Source organism: Sparus aurata, chromosome 17 (assembly GCF_900880675.1).
Source record: "Sparus aurata chromosome 17, fSpaAur1.1, whole genome shotgun sequence".
Classification (NCBI taxonomy): Eukaryota; Metazoa; Chordata; class Actinopteri; order Spariformes; family Sparidae; genus Sparus; species Sparus aurata.
The window spans coordinates 22,857,439-22,876,173 of NC_044203.1; the positions used below are offsets into that span (position 1 = coordinate 22,857,439).

Consider the following 18,735-nt stretch of genomic DNA (forward strand, 5'->3'; position numbering starts at 1 on the left):
CTGAAACAGCTGGTCAAAGATCATCTCAGGCAGTGGTGGCGATTCAGATAAGTGCATTCCCTCAAGTACCGTACTTAATGACTTCAAATTAGAGGCACATGTGCTTGAGTTTTTCCTTTTTATGCCACTTAATTCAAATCTTATTACAATTTTTCATACCCTGCCTGTCCAGTGGAAACAATGTGTGTCGACATATTTTCATCCCCAAAGTGAGTGTTTGCAGTAACCTGAAGGATTTAGTGTTCCTTCGATGGGTTTACAAAGTTCTTTTACTTCTTGAGATAAATAAACAATTTAAAAACCCTCTTGGATTAGCCATAAAATGCATCATCACAAAGCTGAAAGAAAACAGCCTGTTGCTCAGAGTTCATGGAAAGTTGACTTTGTAGATAAACATGTTTCTTAGAGAAAAGTGATGCTAACAACACATGATGATATGATCTTATAGAGTATGATGCATTTTTTAGACAAACAACCCAACAGTATATAAAGTAGTTAAAATGAACTCAACCTTAAGCAATAACAGTAAATACAACATACACATTAATACATCAATGATCTTAATCCAAAAAACATTGTATATAAAAGTGAAACTCTGACAAAGACCATTTTACTGCACAATGAGTACTTTTACTATTCATGCTATAAGTACATTTAGCTGATAATACTTTTACTTCATTAAAGCCTCTGAATACTTCTTCCACTACTGATCCCAGGCCAGTTTGTCTTCTGATTGTTATTGCCGAGACTCATGATGCTCAGCTGATGACAGATTCATACTATACTATTTTCACATTTGTAGGAATGTTGCTGAATGTCTTTTTCTGTCTCCTGCAAATCAGACTTCTCTTGTGGTGATGGATGTTTGCCAGGACTCGGATAGGAGAGTGCAATGGGTTTGGAGAGTAAACTCGTAAGTGGCCAACGCATGTTGAAATGACATAAACTTCATTAGCCTTAATTTATGAGTCTAGTGGGGGGGAGATAATGATTATTAGATAATTGACCTCTGTCTCTCCATCATTGCTCTTACAGTTACTGCCTAATTGACATTGTTCCCCATCAATGTCCTTGTCACTATTGCCTTTCTCTTGTTCACCTTCTTCTTTCTCTACATTCTGTTTTTTTCTTCCTCTCATTTCTGAGTTGTTACAGTTCTCATCTCATACCACAAATGATTCGAAGAAAAGTAGCCACACAAAGACACACATGTACTTTTAGCGTTTGCAGTGTTACTGTAACTCGACTTACAGCCGTATGGAAAGTCAGATGTGCTCGTTCACATGCAACCAAACCTCCTTGTACACAAGTTCAGATTCCTGCACAGAGGTGGAACTGGAGCGAGAGCCAAAACACTCACACATACACACACACGCACAGACTGTTTCATACCAGTGGGAACTATGCAAGAGCCCATTAACGTCAGGCATAAAATCGAACTTTGCAGAGTCACGCCGCTGTAACAACACAACTTGAATCAATGCAGAGGAGATAACTTTTATCGGTTTCATAAACTTCTGCTGCACAGCAGAGTGGATACTGATCACAGAGCATGCTTTATTCTCTGTGTTCCCATAAAGACATTTGACATTGTGCAAAGACAGTTCTCTTAATGCTTCTAGATTTTCTGCACAGACATTAAAAGTAAAGCTGAATAAATCTTCAGCGTTTCAGAGGAGTTCTGTGATGCAATTTATCCTCTTAGATTTCATTGTATTTGTATTTGTATTTGTATTGTAACTTACCAGACTGTTATATTTGTTTTAAAGGCCCTGACACACCAGACCAACAGTTGGCCATTGGCCATTGTCAGGGCCGTAATTGAGTTAGTGAACACTAGTTTGCATGGTGTGTCCTATGCCATTGGTGCTGGACAGCCCTTGTTGGCAAATTCAGCATGGAGACTTGGTGGTAGCTTAATTGTTGAGAGAAATCAGTCTGATTGGCTGTTCAGGTAAGTTGAAGTGTTTGAGAAGAGAAAACGAAAGCGAAGAAGAAAGGCCCTTGAGGCTGTAGTATCCATGTTTTAACCCATTTAGCTCGGTTTGTCCTTATTTTTCTCCTCTCCCTCTTCACCAATGCCATTTGCAAGTATATATCAGACATATTCTCTCTTAGAGGCGACTATATTAGTGAAAGTGGTAATACTTTCACTAATTTAGTATATAAAAGCAGTTTGCATATCAGCAGAGAGGGATTTCCTTTTACGCAGATTAATAAGCTCCTTGGTTGCCGGCTGTTGTCTATTCAGTGTGTTCAAATACACCTTTTTTTGGTTGAGACACAGGAGACATGAGACGATGCTGGCTGCCTTTGACGCCGCTAGTTCTTTGATGTCAGGGCCTTAATACTTAGCTTTATTAACTTTAACTTGAATTACTGATGATTATTATCTTCATTATTATCCCAAAATCTCATTGTGTTAATATTTAGTTAAATTTTGTTAAAGTAGCCTACCAATAGTTGCAATATTGTTGCAATATTTATATTAATATCAATTGATTTGGTCAAAAATATTGTGGTATTTGATTTTCTTACCCAGTCCAAGCATTTATGAAGTGCTTTTCAAGAGATTTCAAAATATCAAGATGTATATTGTGTATCATGATATTGCCTAAATATATCATGTTGATGTTATATTTAGGTCATATCGCCCAGCCTTATGTGCACTCGGGTATATCTGCTGTAAAATCGATAAGTGCACTGCCAGAACACATTCGAAACTGCATGTGAATTATATCAGAGACATCAGCAGAGACTGGAGCTGAACTGGCGTCTAATGTTCAGTGTGCAGATTTTTCCCTTTCAAAGCAAATGCACATTTAAGGATTAGGAGCAGAAGGAATGTCTACTGCTGGGCGTCCTACATTAGCTGGCATGTCCATGGGATATTTTTTCCGTTGGACGATCAGTAAATCAATGTCAGACATAGAGCTTGGCTCTGTGGATGGATAGACGGAGGGCCACAGGAGACCATAGCACCACTGTGGTACATATTATCAGTGCAGTACAGTAGCTGTGATTTGTGGATAAGTTAGACGGTAGTAACAGTTCAGTGTTAGTAGATGAGCCTGTTTTCTGTCTTTCACCAGGTGCTCCCGCAACGTCACTCCTGTTTGGTTTAGCAGGCGCCATGCCAACATTTTCCACCTGCGGTTATCATGATGATTTTCTGTCAGTGTGCAGTCCCTCTTAATGTATTCCCACGAAGAGGGCATGGCTTTGCTGTTAGAGAAAACACTGCTCTCTCTCACACATACAACAACTTGTGTGGAGCAGATTTTTGATTTCTTTTCATGCACACACACGTTTCAGTTTGTGTGAGTTGCGTGCATGTGCAGCAGCCAGTAGGGTTTTATTTTTTTTTACAAGGTGTGCTTCCTCCACCCTGTTTCCCAAATTATAGTCCTCTGCAACCAATCAAACGACACCACAGCGCACCTCGGCCGGAGCTACACTGTGTCCAGCTATGACATGCTGGTCTCTGGTATGCTTTGGCTCGGCCGCCGTCTGGAGCTGGTCAGAAGAGGAAATAGATGCAGAGAGTGAGGAAGGGAGAGAAAATAAAAAGAGGGTGATAAGCTGAACCTCATGTATGCAGTTATGAAATGCAGACTCACTCAAGTGTTATTACACAGCTGTATTTTATTTATATATTCAACCAGAACAAGTCTGTGTGTAGCTGTTTGTGTGTGACTGTGTGACTGTGTCTTTACAGTGAGCTGATCTTATAAAAAAAGAAAAAAGGAATGAGTCATGGAGTTCTGACAGTTGATCACCCTGTCATGCCTGATGATCCTCCGGGGCATCTCTCTCTTCACACCCCCTCTTTCTCACTGCCTGCTTCTCTGCATATTATTTCATGTCACCGGCTACATGTGTACGTGCTACACTCTATGAACAATGTATGTGGACGCACCTACCCACCCTCATTTGTGTAAAAATAATACAGATGTATTTTAGACAACAGAATACCAACTTTTATACATTTATGTTTGGGGTAGGCCTTTTCTTATTTAAGTACACACAAAATGAGGTACCTGCAGTTTTCTGAGTTTGAATAGAGACCAGACTGTGAGCCAGGCCATATCGACCAACACAGACAAACCAAGAGTGGAGACCATTACAGCAGCATACAAATCCCTGAAGTTATGGAATAAGATGTTTATTAGTTTCAGTTGTAGGTGTAGTTTGCGGGAAGGTAGGAGAGGTGTTGCCCTCCCTCTTGGCTGAAAAATGTCACTACGTTGAGGTCGATGTTGCACAGGTATGTTTCTCTAGAAGCCCAGAACAGACAGTATTTATTGGTTTGGTTGTTTGGGTTTATTTATTTAGGATATTGTTTCACATTCTGATACCATTATCTTATTATTATTAAGAGTTTAAAGTTCATAGCTCTTCGAAAGGACATATGTTCTATATTATGTTATTATATTCAGATTATATCGGTGATAAAATGGTCTTAAAAAGAAAATAATATTGTGTATCGCAGTTAATTTGAGGACATTATATTGCAGTATATATAAAGTGTCTACTTTGAGGACACCAATAATGTACAGTTGTGATTAACACTTTCATTCAGGTGTTAAGTGATATTGATATATTGATATGATTTCCCATTGAGGCCATAATAAATAACAGGGTGTGACTTCATCATATTTAGGGGTGTTTCTAATATTCTGCCCCCTCGTGTACGTCAATAGGAAGGACAAAAAAATGAAAACACCTCAGTATTATTAGGTCAGTACTGCAACCTGTTTCTAGTGACTAGTGCATTGCCCGTAGGAAGCATGTATTCCTATAGAAAAGTGGGAGGTTAAGTGGCTTTTTCATGGATGGCCAAATGAGGTTGTGTTTGAAGGTGGGATATAACTGGCTGTTTTTGACGACTTTTGATTATACCATTATATTTCACCTTAAAAACTATTTACCTTGCCTTGTTTGGTGTCATTATATTCAGCACAACCTCACATGTGTGACTGTACAGCTATTTTTTCATTTTGACATATTATATTAACACTATGGACCTAAAACCACAAAATAACATAAAATCAGAGTAGGAAAAAGTTAGATTTTTTTACTGTGAAAATCACAAACAGTTTAATGAACCAATTTTGCATTAGTTATAATGCAAATTTAAATTGTTGTTTGCTAAATTTGTGCATAAGTTTTTGAAATTTACAAAGTTATATGTAACTATTTACATTTAAATGCAGGCAATGCCTCAGGCTCCTCAGCTCATTCCTGCCTGCTCCACATTCAGCAGTCTCCTCCTTTTTTTGACTCACGACACAAAAAAACGACTACACTACACACTAAACACACTACACTAAACACTATATAACACACTAACTATACACTCCAAACACGCAATATGTCACATATCTCTCAACTCTCAAAACTCGCCATCTCTGTCGCTGTCAGTATCACCGCCAGCGTCCCTCACACAACTTCCCGTTCCTCAGCAACCAAACTTGCTGCTTGGACACTTTCGTGATAAAAGCCAGTTTTTACCGTTTCTTCCTGCACCAGACAAACAAAGCAAACATGATGGCAATGTTCGCGCAAAAGTGTGGCGGACATTATTTACCCAAAGTCGAGTTTAGGACGTGCCGGTGCGTCCGGTCCATCGCCTCGGGAGGTGGGCCGTGTGGTTGGGCTAGCAGCTAGCACCGCCGGCAAAATCCCGGTCCAGCTCGTGCCGCTGCAGGTATAAATTTCTTAAGGTGGGGGGTGGCGGTGGGCTCTGCAGTGATTGGCTCTGGTGCGCACGTGACTGTGGTGGCTATGGTTAGCAATGCTAGCGGAATTCGTAAAGCATTTCTGAAATAAATTATTAATGGTATCATTGCAGTCCAAACAAATGCGACGTTGCACACCCTTGAACCACGCAGCAGCCATGTTGAAACTCTCAGGTCAGTCTGATCCTGATCCGCAGAGATATTTGAGGCAAAGACAGACAGACAGACAGACAGACGGACAGACAGACAGACAGACAGAGATTCCTTGCTTTTATAGAGAGATGTCAACAGAAAGCTGAACCTTATAAATTTGATATAAAGAATTTATGGTGGAATGGTTGCATTGGATTGCAATTAATTGTATCCTGGTCCTTTTGTATAGTGCTTTTGTCCTGCATCTGTTCCCAACTGGGTTTGAAAGTGCACTAAGTTACCTTTCTTTGTTGAGCGATATTTTGCCAGACATACTTTTGGCAAAGTAGCGTTTGTGAATTTGAAAAGGACGCCATTACAAAGTCAAATTCATGAGAGAATTCTTTCCCCATGTAACTTCTCTCACACTTGCCTCTTTCTTCAAACAGTATCTTCCGTCTTCCCATCATCTCCCTCCGACCATCCAGAGGTCACTGTCAGAGTCTGTAATCAGATTTTATCATCACATGCCTCGTCTCTACAAAGGCTTCATTCAGCAGCCTGCCTCTCGTATACTGTAACACCATTGTCTTTCATGATGATGCTCAGGGAAAACCAGGGATGATTGGGGTCTGTAGATATCTGAGCAAAGTACATAAATAAATCCTTTTTTTGTGTAAGTGAATGAATCACCTTCAAGAAAATTAGATGGGGAAGTTGAAAGGAAGTTTTTCACCCTGACCTCACCCCTCCTTTAGCCTTTCTGACTCAACGTCTCCATGCCTTTTCATTCCACTCCTCTTTGATTTTATTTTCCCTGATGGAAGGATTCTCTGCCCACACTTTCAAGAGCTCGTAAAGGTTGTTGGTTTGAGTGTCTCTGTGTGGCTCAGTATGTAGAGGTGCCATACTTATGTCCTTGATTTCTTCCCTTGACCTTTATTAAATACCTTCCCCGCTCTCTCATGTCATTCCTGTGGCATCTTGACAGAGGTAGAAGGGGACTTTAAGGTAATTTAAGATCATATTTAAAACCCAAAAAAATTGTGTGTTTGCATGCACTTCAAGTGGGCCAGTGCGGTTTCGATGACTCCTTTTTTTCTCGTGTAAACATTCAAACTGGACGATGAAAGTGCAGCAGTGTGTCTGTGTGTCTGTGTGTGTGTGGTATGCCCTCATGTGTACTATTCTGGACCAAAGTTTTACAAGAGGCCTCAAAGGTTCCTGGGTGGTCTAATTGCGTTTGCCACAGGAGATTTGTGCACTGTACCATGCTGCATGTGAGCGTTATGTGTGTATAAGTTTGAGCAGGCCTGCAGGTGTGTGTGGGTGTAAATCAATATCCTGGACAGAGACGGTACAGTATGCGAGGGTGTTAAATGACACTCACCTGTCATCACACTGTCACATGCATGCTTCTTCTATGAATTTTTGTGTGCAACGGCATATCATGCATATATGGGGGCCTGTGCTCTCCCGCTCCCACACCTGCAGGGCACTTTTTTCCCTGAGCCCTTCCCATTTCTTTACTATCTTACCCCGAATTCACTTGACCCGCGTGGCAATAATTGCTTCAACCAGATCACAAATCATCCACCTTGACTTTTGTGACATACTCCGAAATATGCAGACATGTACACACACTCCACTCCACCCTGTCATCTGTCAAACTGCCGCCTGACTCAGCCGTGGCCCCTGGGCACCTAAACTAACCTGCTCTCACACAAGCACCAACGTTTGGCTTTCTGTTCGATAGCTAAAGTTACCTTGTTAGACATGTTAAAAGGGTATCGGGTTTCCACTTAATTCTGATGGATGAAGTGCATTAGTTATGTGTAGGCATGCTCGTTCATCACACAGGTGTTTTTTATTTTGTGGGTATGCATGTGACTGTGTGTGTTTGCTCTTGTTTATTTCCCCGACTTACAGGCAATGTAGGAGTGAGGTTAAAATGTTGCCATACTGTTTTCTGTTACTCGTTACGCCTTCTGCAAAACCAACAACCTGCAGGGATAACGATGCAGTCGGGATGTAGGCAGCAGAGACGTCTTTGTTTTTCAGACCTTTTCCTTCTTTTCACAGGTTGTTGTGCACCAGGCAGTTTGTCCGCTCACCTTTTGGGTTTTATGAGCTGCGTGTACAGTGTGAGTGTTTGATGGTATGTGTGAAGAGTTCCCAGAATGTGTGTTTTTGGTATGTGAATGTGTGTGTGTGTGTGTTTTTTTACGGGGTCCGGTGCAGGCCGGGCGTTTTGAAGGGGGCCAGACAGCTGCCTTTTACTGCCCCAGGGGGTAATAAACAGTGAGGGAGGGGTAGTTATTTACCCCTTTTATTAGGGAAGGAGGCAGAGGAGGGGACTTTATTGAGGTCACACTGTAACTCCGCACAGCTGCAGGGCAAGAAGAGAAATAAAGAGGAGATAGTTTGTAAGAAGAAATAAAAGACTTTTAGCATCACTAAATTCCTCTCTCAGGAATCCCTCCCTATCTAGTTTTTACTTGTTGTATAACTGTATATGTGTACGAGTGTGAACTCAGGGTCATCCATCTTTCTCCCCAGCCCCTTTTTTTCATTTCCAGGTCCCCTAACTGCCGACTCCTTGTTAAGCACATCTGCTGTCAATCAGCTGTACCGTGTAATGCAATTGGCATTTCCTGCCGTTGGAGACACGCCCACTTTCTGACCATTTGATGAGTGGTCAGGTAGTCAGACCTAAAACGGTTCCAAGTTGACCTTGTGTATCTTATCACCCTCATTGGTTGCCATAACAACAGATGTTCCCCAAACGAGGATGTAAAAAGGAGGAGTTCAACATTTTTTACCTTTTAACGAAGAAGCTGGATTCGCGAGATCTACAAACGTGGTTTAGATGTGACGAGAGGTTGAAGCAACTGATCCTTTGGAAGCAAAAGTGGCATTTTCTAACAAAGTTAGCATAGATGCTGCTGTAGCATCAGTTAGATCTGAACTTTTCGTTGGCAAGGATGCTTTCACTTCTGTTTCATCTTTTTCAGGAGTTTGATTAATCTGGCTCTGCTGATGGTAGCACTCTCCTATTGTTGATCTTTGATAGACAGTGATAGACGGATGGTGCATCTAATCGCCTGCCAAGTTTCCAAACATTTTCCAGAGACAATTTCTCAGATGGGTCTTTGTAAGAAACCATCACACATAACAGGTTGCAACATTTCTTATTCGTTTCATGCTGAGAGTTAGAGAGTTTAGATGATTGACACCACTCTAATGTGTGTATGGTCCCTTCTACAGCCAGCAGCCGGTTAGTATAGCTTAGCATGAGTGCAGGAACCAATGGAAACAGAAAGCCTGGCTCTGTATAAGGTTAGCAAAATACACCTACCAATAGGGCTGGCACAACAAGCATGCTGTTGCATCCTTGTTTTCAGACTGTGTCATTTACAAAGCTAACTGGCCACTCGCTCGATCTTCAGATTTACTATACAGACATCAGGGAAGTGTCAGTCCTGCCATCTAACTCTTGTCAAGAAAGGCAATTGCCCCACACATTCTCTTAATTCTGAACTTTCCCTTTAAGTCGAGCAGCCTTTTAAAGACTTTCCAGAGAAAGAGGTACCAAATTTAACCAACTGGCAGATGAAATGGAAATAAAACAGAGCAGAGTCTAATGGTGGCATTCCCACAGCTGGCTCTCTGTGTGACGGTTCGCATGCCAGGGAAAGTTGCAGGATGAGCAGATCCACATGAAATGTGTGATAAAAGTGAGCAGACAGAGGAAAAAACAGTCAAATGGAAACATTTTCCACGAGGGAACAATAATGAGGGAGAGATGATTGACAAAAAAAAAAGGGCTTGAGGGATGGGAAGACAAAAACACTGGGAGGGATAGCGAGAGAGAGACTGGGAGGGAGGGGACAGACAAGTTATTCTAGTTGCAGACAGCTGACAGAAAGCCTAAAATAAGATGGAGCCATCTAATGTGCACATATTCTGCAGCTAGACTCACAAACCATAAAACAGATGCACTGGTAAATACTTTTGTGCCACTAATGGTTTTGAGCACAGGAGGGCCAAGAATTGACGTCAAGCTGAGTTAACATCGTGCTTTATTGTTTTTCCCATAGAAAGTGTTGTTTCCTATGATCACATTTCATATAAAAGAGACACAAAGTAAAAACTTTAGCAGTACTGTATCAGACTCCTAGTGTAGTAATAAATATAAAATGTCGTCATGAGATAGAAAAGGTGAAAGTTGCGGGGCAGGGCGAAAGGGAACACATCAAAACTGACCTGAAACTGGAAGAGCTCATAGATTGGTTTACACATCTACAAATATAGTCTCACACCTCTTCTGCTGCCGCTCATACACACACACATGCACGCACACACGCACGCACACACACGCACGCACGCACGCACGCACGCACACACATACAATGCCAAATAAATGAGCTGTCACTCTGGAAATCAAACACACATTTTTAAAACCCAGCTGGCCACGTTTGATGGAGCTGGAGGGACAGACGGATATCTCAGGAGCTAAGACCATTGTGTCGATAGATGTGCGACATACTAGATACAATTACCACACATATTACATAGTGAAGCTAGCAGAGATAATGGAATTAAACTAGAGTCTGCTATCTCCCACAAGGAGGAGTAGTGATGCAAGTGGTGACACAGGAGAAGGGGAGGCTGGAAGGACGAAAAGTGGGAAGTGCTCTTGTTCATTGTCGCTCGTAGACTCTGGTGCATACCACATCATCTGCTCGCATGGTCTGAAAAGAGAGGAGAATGTGGATGTTTAACACCGTTCGATATGAATTGATATTAAATGTAAGGTATTTTGCAGAACAAGTCGTTTATGTTGATTCTCTCTCAACATTATTTACCAAAAAGCACATGAGGAGCCTTAGATTTGTACTCACTGCCAACCCTCCTGCAGCAGTCAACCGTAAATACTTCATACAGTTTACTCCAGAGAGGACTGTTGAGGACGCATGTGTCAGCTCTGGTTCGACTGGTTTACCGGTAGACTTGGGTAAAATAATTATTTGGAATTCTTTGAAAGTTTGAGGCAACCTGGTGTGCCAGCTGGGCGTGGTTTCTGTTTGTGAAGCAGTTATCATCCACAGAGGTGTTGATGGCTCTCAGCAGCTGAACAAAACTGAATCAGAATCATATATGACCCAGACCTGTTTAACGTTCAATTTTCAGCCTTCACTGCATGCATCACCCGCATCATAATTATTTGTTTGCCCGGTTATGTTTTGACTTCGTTTGTGCACTCTGTTTGACTTCATGTTGAGGCCTGTACTTACATTCGCAACCTCGACAGTAACTCTTTTTACTTCTGCCAGGAGACTAACTCGATTGCCGTTATGGTACTCTAAGCACAATTATATAATTTGTAAACAAAAGGCAACACTTGAGATTAAAGCCGAAAAATTACAGCGCAATTTTGTTGTACAAATGGGGGACCAATAAAATACATGACTACCAGTACAAGAATAGAGGTACTAGTGAGGAAGACTGGAGGTTAGCTGAAGAGCCATAGACTACAACGCAAATATTTTTTCCTTACCTGGACGTATTAAATGAAAAATGAAGAATCAATCATATCAAACAAACAAAAGGTACATGAATTTTGTCACTCTATGTTTTTAAAGATGTAAAATAGCTACTTACAAAAAGTGCTTGGATGTAGTAATATAGTTTTCGGGTGGTAAGATACAGCTGAACAAAAAAATCATGTGTGTTCACTTAGGTTTGTTTGCCCTGTCAAAGTAGCTACTTCATTAATAAAACAGGGGCTGGATTACATGCAGCTCTTAGATATGAACACACCACAATTAGCCAGTAAGATTTTGTTTCGTCAACACTGAAGATAATCAATGTCCATCAAAAGAAGTCAAATGAAATCCTGCAGCATGCACACCATCCAGGACAAAACATGATTTGTAAGTTTTACAAATTCTGTAAATCTTAACTTAACATAAGGTCCATTTACTAGCTTTTTCTAATGGTCTTCATCAGCTGAAAGAGTTTGCTCAGTCAGCATCAGCTGTCATCTGTTATAATGTGATCAAATGTTCCACACTGTCATATCATGTGAGGACGACTGAGAAACAGCCACGACAGCTGAGTAAGCTGATGAAGACTGTGAAAGCTCCAGAAAAAGCGTGTTAGTGGGCTTTGAGTAAGAATTTTTTGTCAATCTGCTACTTTCCAAGATGAAAGATTAACTTTCACAATCAAGTTGAGTCAAGTCCCGTTTAAGTAATGAGTATTTTAAGTCAAAGTCAGTTTAATTTGACTCAACACAACAGGTAGTTATGGTTAAGACTTGTACTGATACCCCATATGTACAACAAAATGTCTCTGTAATCTGTGCTCTGTAATCTACAGTATAGCGTTGTTGGCTCTGATAAACTCTGGCGTGATGGATAGTTTGTGTGCCTTACCAGGATCAGCTTGCCATCATTGGTGATCTCTCGGGTCCAGGACGTCTTTGGCCCTTCTCCTTTCTGCAGAATCTGCTCACAGCTGATCTTGCTGTCAGTTTCCCAACGTGGAAAACTCTAAGGACAGAGAACGAGAGAAGAAGAAATATCATGTTAGTTGTTTGATGTGTAGATGAGATTATGGGCAGACGTACATCATGCTACTGAGAGGGGAAGGGAGACAACAAAAGTGGCTAATGGAGGGAGAAGAGGAGGAAGGTGGAGTGGGGTAATCACTGAGAGGTGATAACTTGTTATGCGCTCATCGTTACTACAGCAAAGTGCTGGCTGGTTGCATGTGTTTGCTTTGGAGACGGCCAAACAGAGGCCATCTATGGGAAAACGGGGGAAAGCAACAGGGAGAATAAGGGAGGGACGGAGGGCAGGAAAGGGCAAGAAGGGGGAATGGAGAAGAGAAGGGAAGTTGAAAGGGGTCGTAAAGAGTGTGAAGGAGCATAGTGTAGCATGATAGGCCTTCAGAGACCAAGGGAGGGGTAAAGATATGCTATCAGTCCAAATATGATGAAAAGCCAAATTAAACAGATTGATGTAATCTGGACAGCTTCCTCCCCATACACCCATTTCTTCTGCGAGTGTGTTTGTGTATGTGAAAGTTCAGAGAATAAAGATGTGAAAGAGCATTCAGGAGTATGTTTGTGTCCGTGTATTAAGTACCGTGCAGGGACGTCCATCTACTGTGGCCTCATTAAACTCCTGTCCCACAGTGAAGGTGATGTGGGTGGTGCGGACTGTGGTCGAGGTTTTAATGGACAACGTCTCTCCGTCCTGCGAGATTTCCACCAGCGGCTTGGAGGCTGCCGTCACCGCGATCATACGCAGCATCTTGTTCACACCTAAAAAACACACACACGTAAGACGAGGAGATATCGACATAACTAAAAAGACTATATGTAAGAGGAGATTCAATGCAAAAAGACACAACACCCTGGAGAAAGATAGTTGATTGTTAAGTCTTGTCCCAAGATTGTCAAAAACGCTTTGGGTCGGCAGCTCAGGTCGGATGCCAGCCCAAAGCATCAGTACTTGAACTATCTGTCTCCAGAAGGTGATGTTTTCTGCTTAAAAATACAATATGTAACCTCTCTATCAAAACAAAAAAAAAAAAACGTTTGCCAAGTGTTTTGTGAGAGGTTGGGGTCAAGAGCTGCTGTTCAGTTGTTTAGAGTCGGTTAGAGAGTCGGCTGCAGAGCCTGACCCTGTCGAGAGTAAACACCCAAAATCACATCGATTTAGCTGGGAACTGCAACTATTTATCTGTAGGAGGAAAGCTGGGAGATTACTTTTTAGCTTTTCAAATTAAAATGTGTATTTATCTTCACTCCTGTTTATCAACCTGACTGCAGCAGGTGAATGTGTGTCTCTGGTGAGTGCTGAATTGGTTGTGTGCAGTTGCTCGCTAACTTTAGTTTACGGCTAATGCACAGTGAAGTAATCTGGCTGTTTGGCATGGATAAACACTGCGACCTGAATAAACACAAATGACCGCTATGTTTAAGTTCAGCAAAGCATTAGATAGATAGAATTACTTTAATGATCCCAGACTGGGAAATTATTTATTTCTTAAATTATTTATTATTTATTAAACAAGCAGAATTCCTACATATCGTGTCTTTAAATTTCATATAAAGAAGCGCAAACACAACTGAACGCCTGCTTATGCACAAACTTTGAATTTTCCCATGTTATCAGTGCACATCGACAAGGGGTAAACTCAGGTTAATAGGACGGATCTTTTTTGCGTCACACAATGTTGGTTTATAGGATTTAGCCCCAAGGAGCGAGGCAAATTAAACCAGTTTTTACCAAATTATGCAAAACCATTATCCTCAGGCTCTGTGTGTGTGTGTGTGTGTGTGTGTGTGTGTGTGTGTGTGTGTGTGTGTGTGTGTGTGTGTGTGTGTGTGTGTGGTGTGGTGTTGCTGCTTGTTCAGGGTTCTCCTGCACACTCAGGGTAAAAGGAGAAGCCTGGCATTGCACAGCTCTGTCCAATAATGATGACAAGAGGAAACAATGAGGCCATGACAGCACATCTGTGTTCCCCTTCACACTTCATCATCTTTGCGCACGCACAGACTCAAAGACGCAGACGTGTGGTGATTTTTACTTTTTTGCACTGGAATCGGCATCATTCTCCTCTCTACAACACAGAGAGAGACGCACACTCATATTCTCCATCGCATGTTGCAGCGAGACGGATGATGATACAGTGTGGGAAAAGAGAGGGAATGAGGTGCAGACCGATGTGGTGGGAGGAGAGAGGAAAAAGGTGGTGGCGGTGGTGGTGGGGGCAGTGGTCTGTGTGTGGTGTGTGAAGATCTCTGTCCAAGTGCGAGGGGAAGTGTGTGTACGTCGTCCAGTGTGTATCTGCCGTCGAGTTGGGTTTCGCACTTCTCACCTCTCACACATTCCCACCTGTCACCATGGATAAATATACACACTCCTAAATGCACAGTCATTCAGCATGCATCAGGATGCCCAGGCTGCACACTGAATGTATGCGCTGCACACACAGCACAGCATGTGTGTGCTTTGTCATCCTCTCAGCATGTGCACTTGGATTATTTGCAAATTGCATTGTGTTCAACTTCACCGTGCAGGAAACAGGAAACATTCTCACCCTTTGGCAGCAGCCGCTCTCTCTCCTGGAGGCATCATATTAATCCATTAATAGTCTTATTCATAATTTAACCTCTTGCAGCGGACTGTACATCGTACCCGAGGCATTGCCTCATTAATGACTTTGTTTCTTATGTGTTTGGTGACATTTTGACAGACATGCAGTCAGGTGTAGAATTTGAGCTCATGTACTCAAGTGCTATACTTCAGGGCAATATTTGCTGTGCCTGTAGGGTTGTAATATCTAATTTTATAATGCTAAATTACACTGATAATCTCCTACCTTTCGTGGGGGAATGTACTTTTTACTGCACTACATTTACAGTATCTAACAGGTATTGTTACCAGTGATACTGCAGATAGAAAATGTACGTCCAAATGCAAGATAGCTTAAACTCAGACAGATCCAATATTAAAGATGTCAATGCATCATAAGAGTACCCCGATTACATTTTGAATAATCTGAGACTGGACTATATTAATGTACGTTTATCTAAAATTGCATTAAAAAGTTTTAAATGCAGGACCTTTACTAATAATTGATAGATGTACATCTTTCACCACTGCATGCATTAATGTGATTGCAAAGGCAGGCAGTACAGAGCACTAATTGGCATATTATTTGATTAGTCACTCAAGAGAAAATGAATTTGGTCATTTATTAACACTGATGGAATGAAACTAAGTACATGTACATGTGCTATAGTATACAGTATATGCTACTTTTCTAACTGAAGTAAACTTAATCTTAGACTTTTACTCAACTACTATACGTATGGTTGAATTTCACTTTTGTCAAAATCATATTTTAACAAGATATCTTTACTTTTACTGAGGTATGCCTCCTGGATACTTATTAACAACACTATTTATGAGGAAAAACATGGCTGCTTTGGCTGATCAGCTTATAATGTGATTTTATCATTAGTTGCAACCCTAAAGGTGGGTAAACCATCAATCAATGGATCACTTTGTGGCTTAAGTCTTGAAACACAACTTTAAAAGACAAATTAACAAAAAAAAGTTAAGTAAATTTGGCCCCACTTCCTATTATGTGTGTGTAATGACTCTACATTAGAATAATATCAGCCTTTAAGAGGGAACAACTGAGTTTGGTTTAACAGCACATAACTGCAAACTGTATAGCACTGGGAACTGTAGTTGAAAATATAACGCTACTTAAGAAAAGTCTCCTTCCTAAAATGTTGGGATTATTTCAGGCAACAAACTGACCGGCAGACACTGACTGACCTCTGAGTCTCCTCAGTCTGCTGGCTCAGACACAGGAGTCAAGTGCCGGCCTGTGGACCATTTGGGAGCCACAGAGGGGGCTGTGGCTTCTCAAGTAACTGCTTGTTAGAAGTCAGAATGTTACCTGAACAGACTTTTGCAAACCTGTGACCATAATCTTTAAAGTCACACCCAACAGGCCACATGTGAACTCACACACAGATAGATAGATAGATAGATAGATAGATAGATAGATAGATAGATAGATAGATAGATAGATAGATAGATAGATAGATAGAAAGATAGACGTCAGGGTCGGAGGTCAAAGAGCAGAGGGCAGAGGAAGCGTTTGGGACATGAGGGAGACGAGGGACGAGGGGTGGAGAACAGGAGTGAGGAAAGGAAGAGAGGATGGAACGAAGCAGGAGGGCGCCGGGTGCTGACAGGCTGCATACAGCTGCGCTTCGCCCCCGATGAAACCAGGGCCATTCCTCTCTGTCAGTCATGCCAATGCAGAGGGAAATTAAAGGAATTATACGTGTGTGTGTGTGTGTGTGTGTGTGTGCGCGCGCGCGCGGAGTTTAGCCTGCATTCCTGTTGCAGTTCCTCCTCCATGGATACTCATCTTACACCTCACATCTCTGTGGCACAAACTTGCACTGATTATTGCGCACTGTGCCACCTTTCCCTTTGTTATAGCCTCCTCACACACGCGCATACACACTTTTTGCCTCGCGGACAAGCACACGGACTCATTAAACGCTAATTAGGGCGTCGGTCAGACAAGAAAGTTGGAACTCGTACTCTGGCATCTTTGTCAGAACAATAGCGCCATTACATAGCTATTTCAATGACCTTTATATTCAGTAGAGTGTATCTCTCTCTCTCTCTCTCTCTCTCTCTCTCTCACACACACACACACACACACACACACGCACACGCACAGAGAGAGAGAGAGAGAGAGAGAGAAAGAGAGGGAGGGAGAGAGAGGGAGAGAGCCACAAAAGGTGGCGTTGTTTGGTGCACTCATCTCTCCGTGCGCCCTTACGCGATGATATGAATTCCAGGTGTGCACTGGCAAGTCATCTAATGGGAATTGGCTACTAACGACAGACGACTCTAAGCGCGCACCCGCACGTACACACGCACACCATGACGCCTGTCCAGACTCCAAATGTGAATGAAAAAGCTGCTTGAATCTCAGCAGCAGGTGTTTGTCTTTTTCCCCGACTGTCACTTAAGATAATGTGGCTGCCCAGCACTGTATAGCGCCATAACGGTCTCTCTGCAGCACGCACGCACGCACACACACACACACACAATCAGAGGCTGTGACACAGACAGATGTGCCGCCGCTTGTGCCTATTGTGTTTGCGGGCGAGGCCAAAGGGAGAGAGGAGAGGAGAAGGGGTGATTCTGGCTGGGGGCCAAGCGTTGAATTTTGGGTTCTGCAGAATGACAAAGACCCCCCACCCATGCGGCACAGAGGGGTGATCCTCGCTGATGCGCGGACACAGAGGAAGATTTGACCTATAATGTGCTGAGAAAGCTCCAGTTTGAGCTGACACATCAGATCTGTGTCAGTACGCACAGGAATAAGAGCGTCACATGAAACCACAACAAAAGGAAATGAGTCGAGCTGCATTTGTGTCATCATTTTCATCACTCACCCAACTTTTTCAAGAGTTCTTCAAAGTTTTCAGAACTCTTCATATCCCAGGTACCGGCGAAATTGGGGATTTTGCGCTCCATATTCGGCTGCAGGTGTTTTGGAGGATTAATGTAGGTGAACTGTCAGGTCCAAATGTGGCTGCTGTCCCCGCGCGTCGTGCGTCAAAAGTGCTCCAACTGACCCCTCTGAGTCTGGTCTGGGTGTGTGGGCGCGCCGGGTGGTTTGACTCTGCTTGTCCAGTTACTGCTGTCCTCTCCCCGGGATGAGTGAACGACTGACAGAGCTCTAGTCTCACCTACGTGCCAGTGCGCGTTAGAAGCGGCTGCGCTACAAATGAATGGCACAGAGCGCAAAGATACTTGTGTGGGGATGCACACGCCCCTTTCAATGCGGACACGCCCCGCAGCCCAGTACATTAAACGCACAGATCCACAGCGCCTCGACCTGACCACGCCCCCGTAAGGCTGCGTGTGCACTTGCCCACGCAGCGAGCGTTTGGAGACGCTTCTCTTGATTCATCGAAAGTGACCGCGCCCTGGACCTGTGCGCTCTGGAGAAACCTCTGAAGACTTGATTATTTTTTCTTATTATATACAAAGTTGAGGTGTAAGATGCGTTTTGCCACTTGTGATACCGTCAACACTGGCATGGTTGAATGAATGACTTAAAGGCGTTGAACATTATTCTTGCAAAACAGGGAGGATGTCAGTCGGGCCGGTCTGTTGACAGAACATGTCGTCTTGGCAGGGCAGTGCGAAGGAAGAACCAGTCAACTGGCAGAGTGAATGGATGGCAGGGCCTGTGTGTGTGTGTGTGTGTGTGTGTGTGTGTGTGTGTGTGTGTG

At 42.6% G+C, this 18,735-nt stretch overlaps 1 protein-coding gene and 1 long non-coding RNA gene across 2 annotated transcripts in view; one reads left to right on the forward strand and one right to left on the reverse strand.

The window, feature by feature from the left end:
• The window catches only part of LOC115566599 (uncharacterized), a 38,354-nt gene that overhangs the window by 1,910 nt on the left and 17,709 nt on the right, over window positions 1-18,735 (forward strand). Inside the window, exon 2 of the long non-coding RNA XR_003981057.1 lies at window positions 843-913. This is a non-coding gene — a long non-coding RNA (uncharacterized LOC115566599). The remainder of the gene's footprint in view (window positions 1-842; window positions 914-18,735) is intronic.
• Window positions 9,938-18,230, reverse strand: crabp2a (cellular retinoic acid binding protein 2, a). Its single transcript, XM_030392457.1, has 4 exons — window positions 17,890-18,230; window positions 13,028-13,206; window positions 12,314-12,430; window positions 9,938-10,627 (listed from the first exon to the last, which is right to left on the reverse strand). Exons 1-4 carry the CDS (start codon window positions 17,969-17,971, stop codon window positions 10,577-10,579), a joined length of 429 nt encoding a protein of 142 aa, XP_030248317.1. The 5' UTR covers window positions 17,972-18,230; the 3' UTR covers window positions 9,938-10,576.